At 38.0% G+C, this 25164-nt stretch overlaps 1 protein-coding gene, 1 long non-coding RNA gene and 3 other non-coding genes across 5 annotated transcripts; 4 read left to right on the top strand and 1 right to left on the bottom strand.

Moving 5' to 3' along the window:
- Positions 1 to 115: 115 nt before the first annotated feature.
- On the bottom strand, positions 116 to 9037 carry LOC122649769. The gene is made up of 3 exons (XR_006331328.1): positions 9025 to 9037; positions 6508 to 6509; positions 116 to 242 (listed from the first exon to the last, which is right to left on the bottom strand). It is a non-coding gene; the product is annotated as an uncharacterized LOC122649769 (long non-coding RNA).
- On the top strand, positions 127 to 228 carry LOC122653341. Its single transcript, XR_006331773.1, has one exon. It is a non-coding gene; the product is annotated as a small nucleolar RNA R30/Z108 (small nucleolar RNA).
- Positions 297 to 389, top strand: LOC122653333. Its single transcript, XR_006331766.1, has one exon. It is a non-coding gene; the product is annotated as a small nucleolar RNA snoR31 (small nucleolar RNA).
- Positions 484 to 584, top strand: LOC122653315. Its single transcript, XR_006331750.1, has one exon. It is a non-coding gene; the product is annotated as a small nucleolar RNA snoR31/Z110/Z27 (small nucleolar RNA).
- On the top strand, positions 8629 to 25164 carry LOC122649766 (chorismate synthase 1, chloroplastic). Its single transcript, XM_043843008.1, has 14 exons — positions 8629 to 8646; positions 12101 to 12294; positions 14491 to 14641; positions 14910 to 14986; positions 15068 to 15126; positions 16078 to 16161; positions 16280 to 16372; positions 17354 to 17434; positions 19413 to 19544; positions 20148 to 20250; positions 20434 to 20528; positions 23710 to 23775; positions 24295 to 24379; positions 24713 to 25164. The coding sequence occupies exons 2-14, from the start codon at positions 12150 to 12152 to the stop codon at positions 24859 to 24861; spliced, it is 1320 nt and encodes a 439-aa protein (XP_043698943.1). The 5' UTR covers positions 8629 to 8646; positions 12101 to 12149; the 3' UTR covers positions 24862 to 25164.

Here is a 25164-nt window from a genome sequence, read left to right as displayed (position 1 = left end):
CTCTTTTCCTTTCGTTTGAAGTTTTTCAGTTACTTCAATTTAACCAGTTAGGGGTTTTTTTTTGTTCTTTTTTTCTTTTAAATTTTTTTTTTCCGGATTGGTTTTGAATCCTAATAGGGGAAAATTGAAGGTTACAATGAGGATAACAAGCTCCCTCTTCTGATTTGAAGTTGAGGACGAATGCTGGCAGAATCGAACCTAATTCTCAAAATTGCCACCACTGAGTAAATCTGATTTTCCCCCTTCATATAAGTGGTTTTATTTTTAGCGTCATATGTGATTTCGATGGTCTATGATAGATGAGGATGAGGCAATTTTAGCATTATATCCAACACTTGATCTGAGGAATTTGTTTCCAAGTGATTGCAACTTTTTGCTTCTGAATCTATATTTAGTTTTCTTTCTTTGTTTTTGTTTTTAATTCCTCCCTTATCATTTGGGGTTGGTTGTGAGGTTTTTAACGATACTGGAAGAGAAGATGTGTTCATCAGGTGATGAAATCAGAAAATAAATCTTAGGACACCTTCCTACACGACTCTCCACTGAGTTGTGGATGAGAAAGACATTTCTATTCTGATGATGAATGTACTCTTCTATGAGATTTTCATGGGCAAAGAAATTACAGTACTTCAAAATTTACATTCTCAATGAGCTATGGAAAATTTCATCATCTAAACCCTAAGGGTACGGTTGTGGTGGTGGTAGTATTGGGTATTTACATTGTAAAAATGATGATTTGGAGAAGATGAGGGTATGGCTGGACCTATCAGAATTTTAGGAGGGGGCAGGAGGAATATTGGATGCATTTGAGGGGTATGTGTATTTAACATTATTTAAATGATTGGTTCGGTTTAAATCCTTTAAACCAAAGGTATTTTTTGTTAATTTCTTGGATTTTGGCCATGGATTTGGCCTGGACCGAACCAGGTTGATCAAAATATTATAGAACCTCTTGTCAATTTGATTTGATTTTTTTTTTTTTTTTTGGGTTTTAAAAGCACCTTCATTACTTTCTTCAAATATTTATTAGTGTAGCATTTGAAGACAACCCAATTTCTTATACTTATCAGATCAGATGGGGGACACTAAGAAATCATATCTAGAATGTCATTCTTGAGAAGAATTCCATTGCTGGTCTGAGTGATCAGGTTTGTTGAGTAACAACTACAAATTTGATGAAACTTGCACCTTTAAATGCCCATGCAAATAAAATTAATTTTAAATAGAGATTTATATGTAACAGGGGATTCAGGCCAATGGCAGGATCTGCTAAACTCACCAAAATCTATTTCTGAAACTGTACACACAACAGGTGAGCAGCGTGTTTTAAATCAGAAAATAATAAAGATTCTAATAATAGGGTTTGAATATCAATAACAGGAATAGAATCAGAGATATTAAGCTAACTAAAATTAGAGATTAAATAGTCAACAACAACAAAGAAATTTCAGGTTTCCCATCTTTCTATGCAAATCAGCATTTTTTTTTGCCTTGGATCTGGATCCTCTACTTCTGAGTTGCCCTTACTTTGGTGCGCCCTATACATAGTAGGGGTGTCAATGGGTCGGGTTGGGCTGGGTCTGCCTAAACTGTGACCCTGACCCTAGAGGCCTTAACCTTAACCTTGACCCTGACCCAACCCTAGCAGGACCAAGAAACCCTCAACCCTCACCCGATCCTGCCAGGGTTTTCCCTAACCCGACCCGACCCTAATTGACCCTGATAGGGTCGGGCAGGGTTGGGTTGGCCTTGATTGACCCTGATTTCCAGATCTTCCTTTTAGGCACAAACGTAGCATTCTAAGATAAGTTGCTTCAGTTACAATTGCTTTGATCTATTTTGAGGAACCCACAACTATATTAAAATTCTCCCTAATAATAGTTAATGGCTTCAAGCCAAATCTTTACATACTGAAGCATCCATTTTAGACCGGTAGCAAGCATGTAAAATATGCATATGAACAAGTCGCATTGTCGCACTAACACATCGATTCTCATATGCAGACACACCATACCAGACAATGGAAGTAAAGTGTATTAAAAAAAAAACAAAAGCTTAGTAGGGGTTCCTCGATTTGTAGTCTTTTACAACATAAAATTATCATCTCCAAAAGCTCAATTCTCAGCAAATGAAACCGGTAATGGAGAAAATTATGGGTCATAAAAAAATCAATGAGCAGGCAATTGAGCAGGAATGGATTTGCCAATAGGGTTATACCTTGAATTGGGGTATGGAATAAGCCAAGTTCCCCAAGTAAGATATTTTAGCATACATCTTGGCTTCTGACAAGGAAACCCGATAGAGCAACTTGGAGAAAGAATTCCAATTGAATTTGATCTCCTGCTGCTCAGCCTGCTCTTCCTCCTTCTCCTCCTCATCTTCATCAACACTACAAACTCCAAAGTCACCGTCATGGCAACAAGAACATTCACCGCATCGTCGTCAGTATTCTCTTGAATCTACAGCACGATTCAAGAGATAACCCTTGGGAGAAGCGCGAGATGCAGGGGAAGGGGCACAACAGAGGAAGATGGAAAGGGAGGCAGCAGAGGAAGATGAACATGCCTTGATGCCTTGGTCGTCAAGTGAATCGCCGCCGAGAAGGAGGAACAGAGGAAGAGGAAGGCAGCAGGCTAGCGTTGAGCGGCGATTGATGAAGAGTGAAGAACTGAAGATTGAAAAATGAAAAGGGAAATAGAGAATATGGGGTTAGCTGATTAGGGTTTACTAGGTTATCTCTTATGGGCATTTTTGTATTTTCATTTATAATATTATATATTATTATAAATATATATGTTTATAACTAATACAGGGTCGGGTCCGGGCCGGGCTCAGGGCGGGTTCGGGTGGGTTCGGGCCAGCCGGGTATTATTGACACCCCTAATACATAGTAAGATAGAAAAGATTTTCCTACTCCCATTCGGGCAAGGTGTTTGGGCAGAGGTAAGGTGGTTTTTTTGTCATCTTACTGTGTTTCGGTTGCACATGATAGTAGAGGACTCTGACGTCCCTTGGACTGTAAGGATTGTTTCACGTTGGGTTGTGTCTTGGCGTAGGTACACGTCGAGAGAGTACCAGCGTTTATTTTCCCAATAATGAATGAACACTTGGACTTAATTTAGGATTACTCTACTTTTTTATTTTATTTTTTTTTGGGTGGAAAAAACCTATTCATTAGGCTGAATCAAAGAAAAGGTGTTACAATGTCCATGAGGCCCTAAAAAAAGGGGATTCCCAAAAGCAGTTCAATGGGTTAGGTGGGAGTGAACTAATAGCCCATTAAGGGAAAGGGTTGTCAACTGGTTGGGCCTATTATAAAAAATTAAAAAAAAAAAGACAACCTGGTTGGGCCTAATTGGTTTCGGTTGGGTTTAATTAGTCCACACCAATTTAAGCATCTCCTTCTTTAATGGTATATGCAATGCCTCCTACAATAGTCGGCTGCATTTTTAAGGATATATGAGCCAATATAAGGTTTTGAGCAGCAATGTAGAAACTTACAAAGCCCATATTGAGCAAGATCTGTGAGCTTTGAATACCAAATGTCCTATTTTAAAAGGTTAAAGAAGAATTACATCTGTATGTGGACATGAAATTTGGTTCTTGTCTTCATAGACATTTTTAAGCCATTTCAATTACCTGAGGAATACAAAAGCTTGCAATGGTGATTCCAGCAATGAGAAACTCTCTAATTTAGTTAAATTGTAGTCTTCTGCCCATTGTAAAATTGGGAAAACAGATTGGATGCCAAATATGATCTTTCTTAATCGAGGTTGGTCCATGAAATCATGTAGAGGGTCATTTCCTTCATCATATCTATGAATTCCTCAAAGAATTTCTGCCTTGGGGCCATTTCCACCCTCAGAACATATGGCGAGTTATCTGGATGAATGTGTGATGATGGCAGACTTCCAATCACAACCCATTTAACCATTTAAACTGGTATGAATGTGTGATGAAAAATCAATATACTCTTTCCACATAAGTTGAGGGTAGAGGATGCTACTGATCTTCTATTCTTTTTCTTGGTTGGAGGGTTTTATTGATTACCTTCCTTCTCCAAAAGCATTCTAGAACTTGGCTAATTGGGGGACTGGAAAGGAGAAAAGAGAAGTTAGGAAGGAAATAAGAATTGAAGGGGAAATGGGAAAACCGTGAGAAGAAGAAGAGGGGGGATCATAGTTGCAGGGGGAAAAGAGGAGGGTGCACACGCACACAGCTAGAAACACTCAATTCATTCTTTGGTTATTCAATTCTGTTTTTTATTCTTTCTCAAAATACAGTCTTTTAAAAACTCAAAATCTAAAAAATTACAGAAAATAACTCCCTAACAACTACTTCTATAGCAATAATTGTTCTCTAATAACTACTTCTCTAGCAATAACTGAAATAAAAACTAAATGCAGGGCTGGTAAGGCTTGGGCTTGGGCCTGAGATGGTATCCCTTGGAGAGTTGGGCGTATCTCATGTGCAAGAGCTAAATCATTCTGACTTAGCAATGTTTTCTTTCAATCCCTTTTTTTTTTTAAGTAATCCATTTCTACCATATAAGTGAGCTATATTTTTTCCCCAACAAAAATAATTTGGGAATGCGTTCTCTGACCAGGAGCGCGCCTCTGTTCCCAGACATAGGGGCATGTGAAATGACCACCATGACCCTCCTGATTGATGCCTGAGTATTTTCATTGGCCAGAGCGCTCACACAGAGGCTATGCTCCCAGACAGAGTTCAAATTTTCCAAATAATATTTTACTGAAGAAAATTTATCCATAATAAACTCACCACCCAATAAGAGGTTTACATAGAAACAGTAACTACAACTATCAGAGAAGTCCAAAGAATTCCTTGATCACCAACAAAAAAATCCAATAAGACAGTCAAAAAGTACAGATATTTAAAATTGGAAGTATAGATTAGAATATCTGTACTTTATCCCCCCATTAACGTATGGCCCCTACAATGGCTAGATAGAAGTGTATCAAAATTCCCCAAAACCGGATATAGATGCTTGAAAAATAGATACACACAAAGAATCTGCTGCTCTCACATAAGTTTTATGTTGAGTTAGAGATTCAAACACTAATAATTTAGAATTTTTTTGCAGATAGTCTGTATTCGATTAAAGAAAATAGAAAAACCACCATGTAAAAACCAATAAAATAAATAGATACACACATGAACAAGCGAACAATGAGAGCAAAAACATGTCCTAAAGTTACTAACAGAAATGAAAGAGGTCAAAATTAACATTGCAGTATTAGCACACAAGAACAAATAGCAATGCCCACAATGGTCAATGTGGATGAAACCTCCGCCATCATACCTAAAGTTGTCTAGATTAAAATAAAAAAACTTAATCAACATCATCATTATTAATGAAGGAAATCTGGACCCAAATAACTGCAATAGCATACCAGTATTATAGATGTGCAAAAAGGTGTTTTTAACACATTATAGAGGGAAGCAGCAAAATCTACCAAGAAATTCAAGTAGATAGTATGAACAATTTCATTACATGAAGAAAACCCATCTATCAGACAGTAGCTATAGAAGACATGATTAGTCATCAAATCCAGTATTTTTCTAGTTCAAATCTCCTAGTTGACCACTGTTAATGGTGACTCCCCCACACCTTGCATGTTTGCCAATAAACACCAGTTTTCTGTCGCTATAAACCTCCACCTCAGCATATGCATAATGGGGTTTTCCAAACAAATCTGAGTGGATATGCTACAAATGATTTGAAATTCACCTCAATGATCTACACAGAACCACAGAACTTAATGTCCTTCGAGGATGTGCCAAGAGGCAACCTTGTCAGCTTGCAAGATTTCTAAACCAGGCAAGACTTCCTTTGTACATTGGAATGTGGACATGGATCAATTTGACAAAACAATTTCCTTGTAACAACTCTCCATAAGATAGGTTTCCCAGAGTATCAAGGTCTGTAAAATATCCAAATAAATAAAGAAGCTGGGTAGGGATTCTAATTTTATTGATAATGCTGCTCAGATTTTCTATTTTCCAGTAAATCTGAGCAATGAGAGAGAGAGAGAGAGAGAGAGAGAGAGAGAGACTCCAATGTTACTTGGAACAAATCACCAAGAAAATAAATAATAAAAACAACTATCAATTTATCAATAGGTGGTTCTGGAAACTGAAAGACATGAGCAAAATATTTTCCCAATGATGTGATTTTATTGAAAACAGAGCATCTCATCGTTCTAGTTCCTACTGCCTTTTTTACTTATCATCTACATTCTAGTTTGAATGAACCTTGACCTCCTCTTAGTTCTTATCAATGATTGAAGGAATGAAAGAAATTCAAATTCCCCGTCTTAAATGAAAACTGCGGACTAAAATCAATAGTCTATGAGATCCGATAGTAAGGTAAACCAGCAAACAAAGTTGTTCTGGTGAACAAAATAAAAACGAAAGCATTCATTAACTAAGCACAGATTAATATTATCAAGAACAATATATGTATGTAAATTTTGAAGAGCCTACTACTGCTGGGTTAGAAGCACGAAGAGGAACATGGACAAAGGGAAGGAAGAAGATGGTACAGAAGCTTTAATATTATTCTCCTGATAAACAAAAGGAAAGATCACATTTAGTCAATGCTCCCATGAGCTCCAAACATTTCACTGAAAATTAACTTGTAAAATCAAAGAGTTTGCATCCATCCAAAGGAACATTGCTTCATATAATTTACTAAATTTCATGCTTAAAATCATATCTATGACTGAGCAATCTTTCCATATAAAGAGTTGCTTCAGTTAAGGGCTTCCGTTAAGCACACCATGAGTTAAGGGTTCCAATTTTCCTCCACAAAACAGGGGCATTCTAATTCAACAATAATAATAAACACCGCAATTTCTTTGCAGATATTGTTGCTTAGGCACACTTCACATATGCCAGCCCAAATGCATCACCAACAAGTTAATGGTAAAAGTTGACAGATATCCATAAGACATGATATCTGGTTCACAATTTGAGACATCATGTTCATGCAACTTTGAGGGGTCTCCTCCATTGCCAACTCTATTTCTTAATTCTCTGAGACATGTCTGTTCAAAATCATATCACTGAATATAAGTCACAAACTTATAACAAATTATTTGGAAAAAAAGTAAAAAGAAACGAAAGGACATGGGCACAAATAAAACAATGAATCTAAATCACGGTAGAGAAGATCTTTACGAAGTAGTACAAAAATCTCAATTTAATCAACATATCACGGAAATAGTTATATAACGTTCTTACAAACCCCAAATGTGCTTTTGGTATAATTCATTCTAGTAGGAATATGCCAGAATAACAAACCAAGCTGAGGATGTATTACCCTGACACGTCTAGTGGCACCAATATTTTCCACCTTGTGTATTGACTGCTCAAAGGAGTAGAGGGAATTAAATGATTGTGCCACCGACCATATAACCCATTAAATTGTTAAGACAAACCCACAATCTAATTATAGTTAGAAGGCTAAGACTTCTAACTATAATTAAGGCAGAGAAGAGTGAGAAAAGAGATAAAGATTTGGGAAGAGAAGTGAGATGTCTAGGAGAGAGACGTGGAATGGAAGGAGCAAATCTAGAGTTTCCTAATATTAATATTATAAATTTTAGTGTAAGGGTACCATTAATTTGTGAAAAATAAAAAACAGCAAGCAAAGAGATAGAGAGAGAATGAATATCTACCTTATTTAATTAAGCATTTTTTTTAATTGCCTTAAATTTATGAGAGGGAATTGGAGAGATTTTCTCTTCATAATTGTTAATCGATTTACTTTTGGTAAATCTAATTTTGTGGAGAGATTTGCTTTAAATAATAATAAATATTATTAATATTAATTATTACTAAGGGTACCTAAGATTATGAAATTATAACAAAGAATGACATAAAGATTAAGAATTGAAGAATGGAACTTTGGATAAGAATGAAGGGTAGAATAGGTAACTGAAAGATTTGTCACAACGTGCTTTTATATAATAGTATGATATGATATGATATGATATATATATATATATATAGAAAAAATATTGTTTTTTTTTTTTATTGCCTCTGCCTATTCTTATTGGTTTCACTGTGGGTTTTTTCATACGAGAACCATTCTTGTACAGCCTAAGCTGCACAGATGGAATCCAAGATTGAATGGATTCTATCTGTGCGGTTCAGAGAACTTGAGCTACCCTTAGTGAAAGGGTGCTGCCTGTTGGCACCTCCACAAGGCCCCAACCTGAAACCCATAAATAAATAGTAAGAGGACATACATGAGATAGGATGACATTCACATGCGTGAATGGCTCACAGTCTTTCAGATGGAATCCACTCCATGTGGATCATGTTCACATTCATGAACGGTTCACAGTCTTTCAGATGGAATCCACTCTATGGGACCCACATGGAGTGGATTCCATCTGAATGGCTGTGAACTGTTCTCGTACGCTCACTTATGTGAACGTGAACCCAACTCGACATGCATATCATATCGTAAAGGCTAAAAGGTGGGAGTACATATGCATAAATAAGCTTGATTATACGTTTTTTCAACTAATAACCGTTGATTTAATTCAATCCAATCTTAGCCGTTAAGCTATTTACCTGAGACCGGTTGCGACCATAATCTCTCTCTCTCTCTCTCTCCCCTCCCGCCTCTCCATCCCTACCCCATCCCGCTCTCTCCCTTCTGCCACCCCCATAACCCCTTTCCTGATGGTTTCGATAGAGAAGACAGACATTGCAGGATTTGGAGTAAGCATCCGAAGCGCACTAGAATCCTCATACTTGTTCTCCTCTTCTTCGTTTATACTTTCTTCTGTACTATCGTTTCTTCCTATCTCCTCATTAAATTGTTTTCCTTACGATTGGTTGCACTTGGATTACTGTGTGATTCCTGGTAGAAGGAGGAGAAAAAGGATTGTTCATTGTATTGTGGAAGGGGACAGGGACAAAAGATGAATATAAAGGTGTTCACTCTAGGATTAAGTGATTAGTTCCGGAATCAGTTCCAGTACCAACCATTTCCAAATAAGGTCGGCCCTCAAGTATCCTGCGAGTAAGTTGATTCCGATCAGCAATCAATTTTTAACTATTCTCACAACATATTCGTTGGTAATTCTATATTTGGCTTTGAGCGATCCCAATAAGGCAGTAAGTAATGTAGATTGGATTTACCTTTGGAAACCATTTAATTGTAAGTATAGAACAAATCTACCACTAAAGTCCCTATATTGGTTTCAATTAATCCATAGTCCTAGAGGAAATTTTTTGGAACAGATGAATCTCTAAAGCTACTACTCCTGTCCTGCCATCTCGACAATCCATTCTCAGCGGCAATACTTCTTCTTCTAGTTCTCTGTTCTTGTCTCTTCTTATCTCGTCATTAAATTAAACACAGAAACCCATCAATCGCACCGTCTCATAACATTCCCTTGCAAAGAGATCTCCTGCCGAATTTCAGTCATGATTCCCCGGATTTCCAACCAAAACCACTACAGTTTGCATATTCCAATAAGACTGAAGGAAAAATTTTCGCTCATCTTCTCTCTCTCTCCACTCTTCTGCGTAATCCCATCTATTTTTTGGTTTTTCATTCCTCGCGACCACCATGACACTGGTTTTGCAAGTAATTTATTGAGAATAAGTTGAGCGAAAGTTTCTCATTTCATTCAACTATCTCTACAGCAAGAAACGTTATATTCGATGGTAGTCATCTTTGCAGAGTCATCGTCCCCTTCTTCTCAGGTAACGTCACTCTGTTCTACTCTACTCATACTCTCACTAATTTCAGGGGGTGGCGTGAGTTGAAAAGTGAGGCAACATGTTGTTATTGTGACAGTCGGAAACCAATTTCTATGAAAATTTAATCGACAATGGTAGAGTAACCTTTTGCAAAATCTTCGGCTATACTCGAAGACCGTGAGAATTACGTGGAAATTTGAACGTGCTGTTACCACCCACCCTATGGTAAAATAGCACAATTTATTTTCCATCGTCACGTGACTATTGTCACGCAATGGACACGATTACTACGGCCCACGTGAATCACGTCATTCAAACCCTAATCATAGTTTCGTTTTAACATTCCCTGATTTTAGAAAAAAAATTCCTCAGACGTTTTTTTCTGTAATTTGCCACGTGGGAGTGAACTAATAGCCCATTAAGGGGAAGGGTTGTCAACTGGTTGGGCCTATTATTAAAAAATAAAAATAAAAAAAGACAACCTGGTTGGGCCTAATTGGTTTCGCTTGGGTTTAATTAGTCCACACCAATTTAAGGTATTTTTTAACCGTTTAAATAATTTAACTTTGTAGATTAGGGAATGGGCACATTTCTGTTCAGTCGGTTGGTTTCCGATCCATAATTAGGTTAATCGGAATATAAACAGGTTAATTAACTAATTCAACTACAATCGGGCTAAATAGACTTAAATGGGCTAATTGAGTTATAAATGGTCAAGTATTGGTTGGTCATGGTATCTGATCGGTAAAAAAAAAAAATATCAATCCCTATTGGGTGACCTTCGGGCCACTACTTTGCATTGGGATCACCTGATTATTAATCGATTAGTGCTTGAACCATCAATGTAGTAAACGATTGGGATGATTGAATCAAATCAGACCTATCGAAACGAGCAAACTTTTGAGGCAATCAATTTCCTTAGATGGTATTATGATTAAAGGGTATTAATTTCAAACTAATTTCAAATCGAAACTGGTAAATTGATTATTGTTTGATCAAATGTTGTCTGCTTTAGAGTCTTTAAAAACCGTTAAATAGAATATTGACCAAATAAACGTAATAATCGAACTAGGGGTGCAAGTTTGACCCTGTCGACCCAAACCCGCCCTGAGCCTGACCAGGGCTTGGGCTGAAATATTTGACCCTGAGAGCGGGTCAGGGCTGGGCCGGGTCAAGGTTGAGGCATTGGACTAATCTTGACCTGGTCCACCCCAACCCTGTTTTAAGTTATACTGTAAACAATATATTAATATAATATATATATTATAAACTTTAAACGTCCCACATTTTGTTATATAACATATTATATATGAAGATAATAAGTGATATAATATATTTTAGGGAGAAAGTTATCTGTCTAGGAGTGTGGCCTTTGCCAGCACTCCCATGAGTCTATCTCTCTCTTCTCCATTTGAAAAGACACCTCAGTCCCCTTGTTTTGAGGAGAGAGATAGACACAGGGGAGTGCTTGCGTATGCCACACTCCCCGACAGAAAACTACTCCCCTATATTTTATTATAGTGTTATTTTACGTAAAATTGATCATTTTCTCTCCGACCCATTCCAACCCCCATGCATTTCCTTCCCCCTCCCCATGATCAAGGTCAATCAGGGTCAGCCCGGCCCGACCCTGAGGGGGGTCAGAGTTGGATTTTTCAGACCCTAAATCAAGGTTGGGTCGGACCCAGACCCAACTAAGGAGACTCAAGGTTGGGCTAAAGTATCATAAAGCCCGACCCTATTGCAACCCTAAATCGAACCAAAAAGTCGGTTACAAAACGTATTAATAAAAAAAAAACAGAAAAAGCAACTGAAACCTAACCGACAATAAATTGTATAACAGAACTGATTAACCAATATGGATTAGGGAATTTGAAAATGACTAATAATAGGTTCGGTTTTAATTTTGTTAATTACAATATGAACCTAATGACCTAATCGAACCGTTTAAGTTAGAACCAAATCGATTAACACCTTTAATTACGATGAGTGCCATGAACAGTGGATGAAGAAGGACAAGGACTAAAAGGTCAAAACCGTCAATACAGTACAACAGGATTCCGGAAGGAAGAGCGGAAGCTGAGCGGTGGTGGTTGTTGGAGAGTAGAAAAGAGACTCCGTCAGGAAAAGCATTGGACATTTTGGTGAAACAAATAAGAGAGAGAGAGAGCGAAAGCAATTAGCAATGTGGGTAGGTGAGAGTGAGACACTCTGTCCGTCTTCTCATCTCTCATTCGCATCTCCTCTCCTCCATATTAATATGAAAAATTGCGAAATACCATACCGTCTATAAAACCAACTACTACCGGAAACTCTCTTCTCATATACATATCGATACCACCAACCCCCCATCCTCTCTCTCTCTCTCTGTCTGCGTTTCTCCGAGGAATCGATCGACGGCAATGGCGTCGTCTCTATCTTCCAAATCATTCTTGAGAGCGAGGACCGACGGTGGATCTAGTTTAGGATTCCAGGTTTCCGATCTATCGAAATTGGCTTCCCCAACGCTCCACATCCCCTCCAGACGCAGCGCTCCTAAGAAGCTCGGTATGCTTTCAAGTCTTTCTGCTTCTCTTCTTCCCTCCGACATCCTGCTATTTCTGTGTTTAGTCCATCTCTGTTGATCTGGAACTGGCTTATATCATTTTTTTATTCCTATATAAAATTTGTTGGATTTGGTCACGCTTTTCGTCCTGTGGATTCTTCTTGTCAATGTTTCCATGGACTTCAGGTCTATGTTTTGCTTGTAACGACTGGTTCTGATCCTGAGCCAGTTAAATTTTCCCCATTATTGTAGAGCCAACTTTTCTGATTTATGTCTGGTCTTGCTTTAACTTGTATACTTCTGAATCCACTCTTTTTCCAAGTTTATCTCAAAATACTGGAGAATTTGTATATTGCTTGCCTAAGTGTTTTAATATTATAATCCAAATATTTTATATGTTGCTTGAAACTGGAATGAATTTTTCTCGAAATTTAAATAATCTTGCTGCTCTGTTATCTGCGATATATTTATGACCTTGAAATTTCTGGAAATTCTCTTAACAAAGCGGAATTTTTGGTGCTGCCTTGGTATCTATGAGGTGGTTTCTTCAATGTTCGCAAGGAGATAAGTGTTAATTTTTTGTGTACAAGGGGCATGAACTGATCTAGTGGTACTGGATATGTGACCTCTTGGATGGCTCTCATGCCCCCGTTAACTGGAAGTGGGGCGGTTTGGCTACTGTTGTGAAGCTGGAGAGAAAGGTGTTAGAAAAGGAGAGGGCTCACTGCAGGACAGAAGAGGGGGACAGATAGGGATGGAAAGACCTCAGCTTGAATCTTCAGGAAAAGCTTCGTGTAGTTCCACTCATTATCCCTAAGGAGGTCTATCAATCCCTTAGACGAGAATGTTGACTTGTCAATAAGGAAGGCCAAGTAATTGGTAGCAACCCCGGTGCCAAAATTGTGTGGAACCCATTACAGCTTCACCTGCCAGGGGTGTAGGAAACACTATCGGCAGGCTAATGGAGATTGCCTGCTTTCCTCCAACCCACTGCTGGTTGGTCCTAAGGCTTGTTTTTCCAGAATCACTGTCTTCTGCACTGCCCATCTAGAAGCTGTCTTGCTTCCCTCAGATTAGATTACAGCCATCTTGCTTTGCTAACCATGTCATGCAACCTACAGTGTCTGGAATGATTAGTTTAGTAGAACATGAGGGGTACAAGCACTTCCTTCCACCTTTCTTTTTTCGCATCCTCTTGTGGAATTGCACCGTGGAAGGGATTGCATGTTTTCCTAGCAGTATAGTTGCATATTTGAACCATGCCATGAGAGGCTTATACCTTCCTATGGAGCTTTTAAGGTTACTTACAATGCCATTGCCTTGTGACGTGTAGCTATTTTGTAATGGTGTTGAGGTTGCGTACTTGCCTAACTGAAGATGTTATGGCTGTGTCCCATGGATGGTGATGTCAAGTGATCATTTATAGTCTGTCACTGCTTCAGCTTCCCTGTTGGGTTTGGGGAGGGAAGGTTAACTCTATTGTGGGTGCATTTTTTTCTTGTTCAATGTTCTTTACCTCCTTAGTTGCCCACTATGTTTGCTTCGTTGTCAATAGAACATTTGATATGAGTTGATTTTTTGCCTCATTTTTCTGTTTGAGTCCTCTGGCCCTAGGTAGAGTAGAAGAACAAGATTGTGTAGATCAACCAATTAACTAGGATAAGGATTAGTAAAATTGAGTAGTTTTTTGCTTGGATATTCAGATTTACATGATGTTCAGCTTCCTGAAATCTTGAGTTTATGTTAAGTCCTGTTTCCTGTTAGTCAAATGTATTGCTTTTTTTAAAAGACTCAACAGGTGATCTGTTCACTACCTTTGTATTCCCCCCAAAATGGTAGCAACCAGCCGACCAGTGTATCTCATTTGGGTGTTCATACAATATGTTTATTAGGGAAAGTCTAGGAGGAAAGGCTGTAAATTAAAGGATTGCAAACTTGCAGTTGTCCGGTTGACTTAACATACTCTAGTTTTCTGCTTTCCATGTGGCACCCATTAAGCAGTAGGTACTTTCTGAATTTGGTAACCTACCAGCTAGGCCATGTTCTGATTTTCAATGGATTTATTGGACTTTTACCCCCTGTCAATTTGTTCACTTTTTTTTTTCCTTTCTTTTCTATTTTCATATTATAGTTTTGAAAGAGAACATTTCTGTGTTGGAATGCTTTATATTCTAAAATATTTTTCTGCCTAGTAACAGAGGTTCAGGCTGTTGGCAGTACATATGGAACACAATTTCGTGTTACGACATTTGGAGAATCTCATGGAGGTGGTGTTGGTTGTGTCATTGATGGATGTCCTCCTCGGCTTCCCCTTTCTGAAGCTGATATGCAAGAAGACCTTGACAGAAGGTAATTGAGTTAGTATTCAGAGACTCTTAGATTCCCCCACATTTCACCTTAAGCTGTCCCATGCAGATGTTTACCTTTGTGATAGTTCTGCATATATGGTTGCTACTTGCTGCTGCCAAGGAACCTGGAAATCAGGATTACATGCAATGTAGCTTATCATATATCACTGAGTACCTAGTGCTTCTTTGGTAACCATGTAGATATGTAAGTATACAGAAAATGATTGGCAGTCCAAGTTGTCACGTGCAATTTTCTTTTTTATATCCAGGAGACCCGGTCAGAGCCGAATAACTACTCCAAGGAAAGAGACTGATACATGCAAAATATATTCTGGAGTTGCTGACGGTTAGATCTTTCTTTTCATTTCCTACTAGATGTGATGGCTTGTATGGGGCACATGATTGATGAAAAATATGCTTGATGCAGGATTGACTAATGGGTGCCCAATACTGGTCAAGGTGCCAAATACTGATCAAAGAGGACATGTGAGTGGTATACGGCATGGACATATGTAATATAGGGCATGGAAATCAATATAAAGCGGAACATAAAGTGGATGCTTGAGTGAGAAATGGTGCTTCCTTTTTTCCCCAGTACATGTACCATAGGCATGGGGCATGTGCTCATCAATCAAAACAATTGCCATCCCACCTCTAGATGATTGCCTCTTAAATAGAAAATATTGCATTTGGGTGGACAAACCTTGATATTTTATTCATAGCTAAGGTCACTTAGATCAAAGTAAATTGGTCAAAAATCATTTTTACATTGAATAGGAGGTCTTGCTTTTTTCAGTTTACAACTGAGCATCAAAATTTTCTGCTACATTCGGATGTTTAGATTGGCCAGCACATCTGTCACATATACAAACACATAGGGACATGCAAAATTTAGGCTGAGCCATATTCCACTCAATTATCTGTGGCTTCATCGGGCCTTAATGGCCAACTTTTTGAAAATTTTATAGGACTCATACGACTGGTTATGATGTATGGTGCGGAATGTTGGGCAGTTAAGAAACACCATAGAGATAAACTAAGTGTAGCGGAGATGAGGATGTTGAGATGGATGTGTGGCAAAACTAGGAAGGACAAAGGAATGACCACATTAGAGCTGAGTTGGGAGTAGCTCCGATTCATGATAAGCTATGAGAAATTCATTTGAGGTGGCATGGCCATGTTCAATGGAGACCTTGGGATGCTCCAGTTCGGAGGAGTGATTTGATTCAGAACCAAGGTCGTGAAAGACATGCATAGCTCAGGCCTTGTACCATGTATGACTTTGGCTAGATTTGTTTGGAGAGCAAGGATCCATGTAGCCGATCCCATTTAGTTGGGATAAGGCTATGTTGTGGTTTATATTTAGTGTTTGAATATTTCTCCTTTTTTTCTTTTTGATAATTGTCAAATAGTTTCTCTTTTGGTTCATATTCTCAGGACTACAGTGAGATGTCTATGGCTTATAGACCTTCTCATGCGGATGCTACCTATGACTTCAAGTATGGTGTGAGATCAGTGCAGGTAACTAAACTCTATTCGATCAGACAACAGCAATGCATAAAAAATTCTTGAAAGTTTTGTTTTATTTAAAAACCTCTATTTTCTTTGGTACATTTATGATTGTGAAATGATTACCCAGGGTGGTGGGAGATCTTCAGCAAGAGAAACCATTGGAAGAGTTGCAGCAGGAGCTGTAGCAAAGAAAATTCTCAAGAAGTTTTCAGGAACTGAGGTTAGTTGTTTTGTTAAGCTTTTACCTTTTCCCTATAATATGTCTTATCTTCATGCATGGTGTTCCTAGTATTGATTTTAAGTTTTGAACGAAAAATTCTTTTGAGTAAAACTAGTTGATATTTGCATTTCTATTTTCTCTTTTGCTTGTGTATATATGTTTAGAATGTGCAGCAATTTTCTTACTGCGTAATGGTGGAGGGCTGGTTAGGAGAAGAGGGGAACTAGGGAGAACTCAGAGTTGCAGGGGATAAAGAGAGAAGAGGGAACACACTTGCACAATCACTTCTTGCACAAACCAGCTAGTACAACTTCAATATTCAATTCTCAAATCTTCAAATCTGTTGCTCTCCTATGATTACAGTGAATAAATAGAAAATAGCCTTGCATTGGAATAGAAACCTAACTAAAAATAGAAATAACCCAAAAAGGAAACTACCTAAGAAGCTCCTACATAATCTACCCATGAAATAAAATAAACTAAACTAAATATTGCAGCCTAAGTGAACTACCAGCCCTTGCCAGACTAGAAAATAGGTTTAGGACCTGTCTTTGGTTTGGGTTTCCAAAGTGGGTCATGTCGGTCAAGCCAGGCTAAGGCAACTGCATCACGTAAATAGTAGATATTTTGTATACTTCATAGATATTGGTGCATATAAGCTTCTTTTGCTTGTAATAACAAACAATATGTACACCCACACACACTATGAGGGCGGACCTTGGTGCAACGGTAAAGGTTGCTCCATTGTGACCTAGTGATCACGGGTGCGAGTTTGGAAACAGTCTCTCTGCGCAAGCAGGGGTAAGGCTGCGTACATTATGACCCTCCCCAGACCCCGCAATGGCGGGAGCCTTGTGCACTGGGTACGCCCTTTTATGTACACCCACACACACGGCATTGAAGACTTGTGCTAACACCTGTGCATAGATTTTCTGTCATGATCCCTTGTTATTTGTTTTAATGCCTGTAATTTCTTTTCAGATTTTTGCTTATGTTTCTCAAGCACACAAAGTTGTACTTCCAGAAGGTTTGGTTGACCATGAGACCTTGACACTTGATCAGGTATGGTAAATGGTGTGTGTTTTAGGGTTTCTACAGTAAATTCTTTCCAAAAGATTCTTATTAAGCCAAGCTAGTTCCTTTGTCTATCAGCGCTTGCTTCAGTTGATGTCACATAAACCCTCAAGTAACCGTAGGTGAATGTTGAGTAAATATGGTCAGAAAATGCTATTTTCTGGTATTACCATTCCTGTTACTGTTGACTAATCTTCAACAGGAGATGCACCCACATCATTAGATTATACCAAATAAGCTTTGAAACAGGGAGAGTCTATTTCCTGTAAAAGATTTGAAGAAAAGAATCCAATTTGTGCACTTATCTTCAAGCCATTAAGGCAAAGCCTTAGCATGTAATTTCTGTCTTTTGTAGTATTCATGTACCAAAGAATGACGTTAAGTGTTCTACATGTTCTACATTTGGCGACATAGTTGTCACGGCGATCCAAGTCGGTGGAAGGGTGTCACGTCGATATATCGACATGTCGCCCGCCATGGCCACTCGACCATGTTTAATTTTTTATTTTCTGTATTTTTAATGTCATTTAGTATGCTATAATATATGTCCTATAACACCAAAAATCAACATGAAAGTGTACTACACTACTACTAATATACTATGCCACTATGGTTTAATTCATGAAAGTGTAACTAATATCCATTAGAGTATATGAAAGTATGAAAAATTGAAAATATAGATTAACCTGTCAAATAATTGAAAGCAATAGTAAAAATCAAATGATAGGCTAACCTGTTTACTGAAGCTTGATAGCAATAGTCTTTCTTCAGTGTGTGTGATTTGGAGCAAAGCATCTGAGCTATTAAATGGTTTAAAAAAAAATAAAATTTAATCTAACTTTTATATGTACAAATATCGACCGATATGCCAACATATTGTGGTATGGCGTCCATGCCGACGCCATGGCGTCGCCATGGAAGCCATATCGAACGATATATTTACATCCACCATGGCGTAGCTCAATATGCCACCTCTCCCAGCGCGAGGACGCCATGGCGGCGCCATGACAACTATGTTTGGCGATGAGGATAATCCTAACATGCATGGTTCTTTGAAATTAAACAAATACATGCAGATGAGAAAAATGCAAAGTTGTAAAAGAAATATAAAACAAAGATGAAAATAGTAATTAAGGAAAATACATGATAACTGAAGCATTTGATCTTCAACATCTTGTGGTCCAAGGCATTTGCATTTGGGGTGCAACTCAGGCCAGCCCATAAAAAATTTGGGTTCAAATTTGAATTACATCTGGGCCAGCTTCAGGCTTGGACCTATGAAAAAATTCTTTAACTGTCTAAAAGATCGTGCCTTAAGTTGCACCCCAGATTTGTATATTGTGTATCACATTTGAGGATTGGCCCCTAAACCTTGGGAATTATCCTTAATGCTCGCCTAAAAGTAGACGTAGGAATTAGCCTCACATTAGGGGTGTCAAATTCCAGACTGAAACGGACCTGTTCACCCCGAACCAAATCGAATGCTTACCGTTTCAGTTTCGGTTTGGGTTTTTTAAGAAGAAGCTGAAACCAACCGGACTGATTGAAAACTGAACCAAAAAGAAAATAAATAAAAAACTGGAAAAACCAAGAAAAGCTATTAGAATCATACATATATATATATATATATATATATATATATATATATCTGTGTGTTGAAGTGGGCCCTTCCACCCATATAGAGCAGAGTCTCCACAGTAAATGGAGCTAGCACACTCATGGCCATCTTTTTCTATAAGGATTTTTTTAATTCGCAGGTTTCTTGGGGTCACCATGTATGACAAATTGTCCACCCCCGAAAATGACCATCTAATGTTACATACAAGAAAAGAGAGAGGGACGACTACATGTGACATACGACATACACATTTATGGCCTACATACAAAAGCCTCTTAGTTCTACGTTTGTTGTCGGCATTTCACTTTTGCCAGTTACTAACCATCCGTTTTATGTGAACATTACCAGATAGAAAGTAATATTGTTAGGTGTCCGGATCCAGAATATGCTGAGAAGATGATTGCTGCCATCGATGCTGTTCGAGTGAGAGGTGACTCTGTTGGTGGGGTTGTGACATGCATTGCAAGGAACGTCCCACGAGTAAGAATCAACTTGATTCAATTCCCCTTCTTGCCTCTCCCTTTTCAAATTAACCTCAAGTATTTTAACTAAATTACTAAGCCAGCAGCTTCTGTGATGCCTTTGTGATGGTATGCCAATTATTGTTTGATTTAGGAAAACTATAAACCAACAAATTGAGAGAGTTTTTCATTGTTTCCTTCCATTCTCTCTCTCTCTTGCTCTCGCTCTGTGTCTGTGAGATCAGTTATTATTTTAATTTATTCTATACATGTATTTGAAGTTTTTCCGGAATTTACTTGTGGATAGATTTGGTTGTATGTGGTATTTCTTCACAATCCCGCCTTTCCATTTTATCTGAACTACTTTCCTAAATTTGTCATAATATTACTGAGTTGTGGCACCATAACAAGGCCATTGCAATTGTAGTACCACTACTTTTTCTTTCATGAAATTTTAAGTCGCACACACACACAAAAACAAAAAAGGACTTTTGAGGTATTGCTCAAGTTCTTTGTGCTGCATGATTTTATAATGACACAGCTCTTACTATTTACTAATGAAGATAATCTCCTTATCTCTATTTTCCTAGTTGATGAAGATAATCTCCTTTTCTTGTGTCAGGGTCTGGGTTCGCCTGTCTTTGATAAGCTTGAAGCTGAGTTGGCTAAAGCTGCCTTGTCATTACCTGCAACAAAGGGGTTCGAATTCGGGAGCGGATTTGCAGGTACAGAAATATATAGTTCTTCTTCTTAGTGGATCCTCTTGTTTTTAAAGAATTACTTATTTCATCAAGTTCAATATTTGAAAATAACTTATCAAGGGTTGGTCATTTGAACCGTAAAATCAAATAAGTTCTATTTAATGGGAGCATATGTGTTACTGAAGTTTTCCGATGCGTATTCTGCAGGTACATTTTTGACTGGCAGTGAACATAATGATGAATTCTATACAGACGAGCTTGGAAGAATCAGGACAAGAACAAACCGGTCTGGAGGGATACAGGTTCTCTCTATCTGTGTGTGTGTTGGGGGGTGGCTGTGTGCATCAGGGGTGTTTCCATCTGTTGTCTTCTTGTTCTTTAACCTCTTTTTCTCTTCCTTTCCTGCCATCCCCATCATTCTTTTATTTCTGAGAATATATCCTAAAAACCTGTCAATAAAAGAAAAGTATCTAGAACTACAATCTCTAATTTTTTCTGTATGAAGCCTATAGATGATCAAAATTTTCCTCATAAATCACAATCCCTTCTGAAAACATTTTAAATGGAAAAATTGTAGAAGGACAAAATCACCCCAAAAAATAAAAATCTAAGTAAATACACTTGAAGTGTAGAAAACGAAACCTAACACAATGCAGCAAATAATGGAAATCACAAACAACCATCACACACTGAACACAAGATTTACGTGGTTCGGCAAGATTGCCTACGTCCACGATGAGATGAGATCTGTTTCACTATCAATGGAGAATAGGGTTATAGCCATAGTTCTAAACTCGCGAGAGCTCGACCGAGATCTTGGTTTTCCAAGGGGTCAAGACGAGATCTCATACGAGTTCTAAAAGTGCAATTTCTCGGTCGAGATCTCGAAATCTCGACCCAAACTCCTTTATATGAGTGCCAGATCTCAAGATCTGGCCGAGATCATGGTATACTGGGAAATCTTGGTATACAGACACTTATTTATGCCAGAAATCAAGACAGATACTTATTTATGCCTAATATCATTTCATTTACTTAAGATATTATTCATAAATAAGCAAAAACCCCCCTATTTGAATCCAATAAAAATAGTAAAAAAATAAAATTCCAAAGGGAAAAAAAAGTCAACCCCCCCAGTTCAGGAACAAAAATTGGATTTTCGGCTGTAGATGCAATTTTCAACTTCTAATGCTGGGGTTTTTCTCAAATTTAAAAATTCCATATATCTTAATATGTTAAAACATTGCTAAAAACAAAAAATGCGGTAAAATATTCATTTGTTTTAATGTTCAAAAAAATATTTTTATTCAGAGCGATTTTGACAGCATTCGCTCACACCAAATTAAGTTTGACAGGTACATAACTCCTTCAATATAAATCAGATTTAAGCAATCTTGGACTTGTTGGAAAGTTTTCTAATGCTTATTTAAGTTGTTTTACATTAATTGAATGTTTTGCTTGCTTTCTATTACTAAATTATGTGTAGAGTAGGGTATTTTAATACGTCGTCGCCTACCAACCTAGGGTCCGAAGTGAAACTCCTATTTGGACTTTGTTTTTGCAAAATATGATAATGCCATTGTGTTTAAATGGCCTAAAACAAGCTGAGTATCAAATTTTTGACCCAAACTAGGTCTAAACCCCACCGAAATCAGGTTTCGAGTTGGAAAAAAAAAAGATGCACCAACTCGACCTAGATCTCGGTTTTTCCCAGGGTCGAGTTTCGAGTTTTAGTACCTTGGTTACAGCCACTAGTCCTCACACATCTCTCAGATTGCGTTATAGAGAAAGAACCCTCGCTACATATTTATAGCAAAACCCTATATAGGAATTTTACCAAAATACCCATATAGTCTTTAAATATTTTTCCTCAGGGGCTGCCACCCCCGAACCCCTGCATGGACCCATTGGTTCGCCCTAGTCCTGCCAGAACAGTAGATTAACACGCAAGTGGGCCAATTCCTCCGGGTCTTGAAGCCTTTAGCTTCTTAACGGCCCTTCGGAATCAACCCACAAACCAAGCGACGGAATGCAAGACATCGTACTCCCAACATGAAGAACTTCAAACACCTTATTATAATCGATTGGTTGTTATAGCTGACAAAAAAAAAAAAAAGCACTCATTTTCAGAGGTATTCTTGTGGGTACTCTGGATATTACAAGCAATAAGAGTTAGGATTTTATCTTTTATTGGGTCTGGCATACAGAGAAATCTAATAGCAGATGTTTTTGATTGGGTTATTTTCATGACAGGTTTTCTACATATTTTCTGTCCCCCTCCCCTCTTTAATGCTCCATAATGTTCCAACAGGAAATTTTTCCTTGAAATCATTTTTGTAGTTGTAAAATATAGTTTCCATTTCTTTTGGCCTGTCCTTTTTTTTTTTTTGCTGTAAATCATTTTTCCTTGAAAATCATTTTTCCTTTAAATGTACCATATTTAAGCATATTTACAACGGTTCGTCGCTTGGTGCAATGGTAAAATCTCGGGCTAGGATGAAGATGTAGGTTTGAGTCTATGGACAGGCCACTTCGTGCAAAAGTGCCTGAAGCCTAGGACAAGCTCAACCTACCCTTCCCAGGGACCCTGCAAAAGCAGGATTTCCACTGGGTTACGGCTCTTTCTTATGGCCCTTTGTTGATTGAGAAAAAGAATCCTGCTTTACTGATGGGGTGGCAATTGTATTAATGCAGTGTAATCTTGAACTAGTGAGAGATCAGCTTGCAAAGGATCACAGGGAAGGAACACAACCAGATTAGGAGAAAACAAATAATAGAATAATGAAAAGTTTGATTTGACTAAAATCTGGGTCGAGTGGACTGTTCCAAGGGTAGGACAGTTCTGCAGGATATGGAGAGATCTGATGGTCAGATTCTCAACAGTGAAACAATGCTACTGAATGTAGGAATGTTGGAAAACTGCAGATTTGAAGGGTAGGCTTACAGATATCAGAACTGAGTTTTAATGACAGATTTCAGAATGGATTTAGCCCGTAATTAAACCAATAACAGAATTCAGAACCACTTGTTCAAATCAGAATCGAAACTGGGTTTTTTAGAAAGCTTACTTGAAATAGGATCTCTGAAATCGTTGGCATGAACTTAGTGATTCAGAACAGAAATTATGGGAACTACTCTGTAATAGAACAGAACAGTATTCTGAATTCAGATTTAAGATACCAGATCAGAAAATAGAGTTTTTGAAGAAGTTTACTTCAAGTGTAAAACTTGAAATAAGATAGAAGAAATCTGACCTTTGGAAAACATCTGAGAAATTAAATTTGAACCTCTTCCCACTTTCCACTTTTATGTATTGCCTTTCAGTAAAACAATTTTTGTTCTTTGGTACCTATTCAATTCGAACTTGTTTCCAGAGTTCCTTTAAGATATTTTGCCATCAAAACAATTGGGGTCTAAGGGTGTTAGGGAGTAATTGTTTAGGATATAGTTGACTCATTTATATTTTCCTGTTGTGATATGCAGGGAGGGATATCTAATGGTGAGATCATAACCATGAGAATAGCTTTCAAGCCGACATCTACAATTGGGGTAAGATTAATTTCCATGTGAACTGTTTTGTTTCCCTTGAACTTTAACTGTTATTTAAGTGGGTGTCAGACACTTTGTGGTTCCAACATGGCACTGTTTAGTTGGTACATGTGTTGCCCCAGTTTTGCAAGCTGGTGTACTTTGATCATTTGCATGGGGGTGCATGCATGGGCTTTCTCGTCATATTTGGTCCAATGACTTCAATCCTTGGAGGCCCATGTACACTGTCTATTTTCTGCCACTCTGTTCATCCATAAAGAACATAGTATTGGGTTTTTTTTTTTTCCCTTTGCCTAATTGGTGAAGTATTGGGTTTAAGAGACCTCGCAGGTGTTGGACCATATGTGGGTCATGCCATTGGACACTCTGTCTAGCCTCACATGCATGAATGTCAAGGAGAGAGCATAGATTAAAGGAATTTCAGGCCTGTTTTGGGTTTCTTATACCTCTGAAAATTGTTCAGATTCGCCTTTTATTTGGTTGATTATATGACTGTTAGGCAATGTAATGGTTTTGCAGAAGAAACAGCACACAGTGACCAGAGATAAACACGAAACAGAACTCATAGCACGAGGACGTCATGATCCTTGTGTTGTTCCAAGAGGTAACTTTTTAGTTTGTTCTTCGTAGATAAAAGTTCCTCTTTTCAGTGATTACTTCTTCCTCTGAGTAAACAAAAAGTTGTATTAATTGTATTTTAGTTGATTCTCCGGTTGGTGGTTATGGTGGGTCTTGAACCCTTCTAGGATATGAGCTCCTGGGCTTTACAAACCCACAAGCTGGTGTCCTCATCCTCTGATCCCTGTTTGATTCCTGTTTTATACAACTCAATTCTGTATTGATAATTTTCTGTTCTTCAATTTTTTTTGGTATTCCAAACGAATATATTTCTTTTATCCTTAATTGTTCATGTTGGTTGGTGTGGTGACTGGTACAGCGGTGCCGATGGTAGAAGCCATGGTAGCACTGGTGCTTGTGGATCAACTAATGGCACAATATGCGCAATGCGAGATGTTTCCCATCAACCCTGCCCTACAAGAGCCCTTGGAATTGCCAAGGCTTGAGGTAGCTGGACTGTCCGTTTGAAAGTTGCAAAATTGTAGCAATCTGCCTCCTTATTCTCCGGTTCAGCTTTCCAAGAACTGTCATTTCATAGCTAAATTATAGTAGCGGTTTGTAACATGGTTTTGAGATTCAACAATGTAGTTCTCTTTTTCCTTCACCCACCCCCAACTCTGAAGAAGAGATATTGAATGTTTTGCTTTTGTATTCCCACTGCTTTGTTAAATACAATTGTATTTGAATTATAAAACTGAAGCTTATAATGTATTAGGTTTGCTTTCATGCTGTAATTCATGTCTCAGACTCAGAAAATTAGATTGATAAAAT

This window comes from Telopea speciosissima, chromosome 2 (genome assembly GCF_018873765.1).
Source record: "Telopea speciosissima isolate NSW1024214 ecotype Mountain lineage chromosome 2, Tspe_v1, whole genome shotgun sequence".
Taxonomy (NCBI): domain Eukaryota; kingdom Viridiplantae; phylum Streptophyta; class Magnoliopsida; order Proteales; family Proteaceae; genus Telopea; species Telopea speciosissima.
This window is presented reverse-complemented; position numbering and strand designations above follow the sequence as displayed.

What these genes read in the sequence shown, in the direction of transcription:
- LOC122649766 (XM_043843008.1), top strand. Translation starts at nt 12,150, where the DNA reads ATGGCGTCGTCTCTATCTTCCAAATCATTCTTGAGAGCGAGGACCGAC. An exon ending in CAAGAAGACCTTGACAGAAG is followed by an intron (nt 14,642 to 14,909) that starts GTAATTGAGTTA and finishes TTTTATATCCAG; the next exon opens with GAGACCCGGTCAGAGCCGAA. An exon ending in TCCTTGTGTTGTTCCAAGAG is followed by an intron (nt 24,380 to 24,712) that starts GTAACTTTTTAG and finishes TGACTGGTACAG; the next exon opens with CGGTGCCGATGGTAGAAGCC.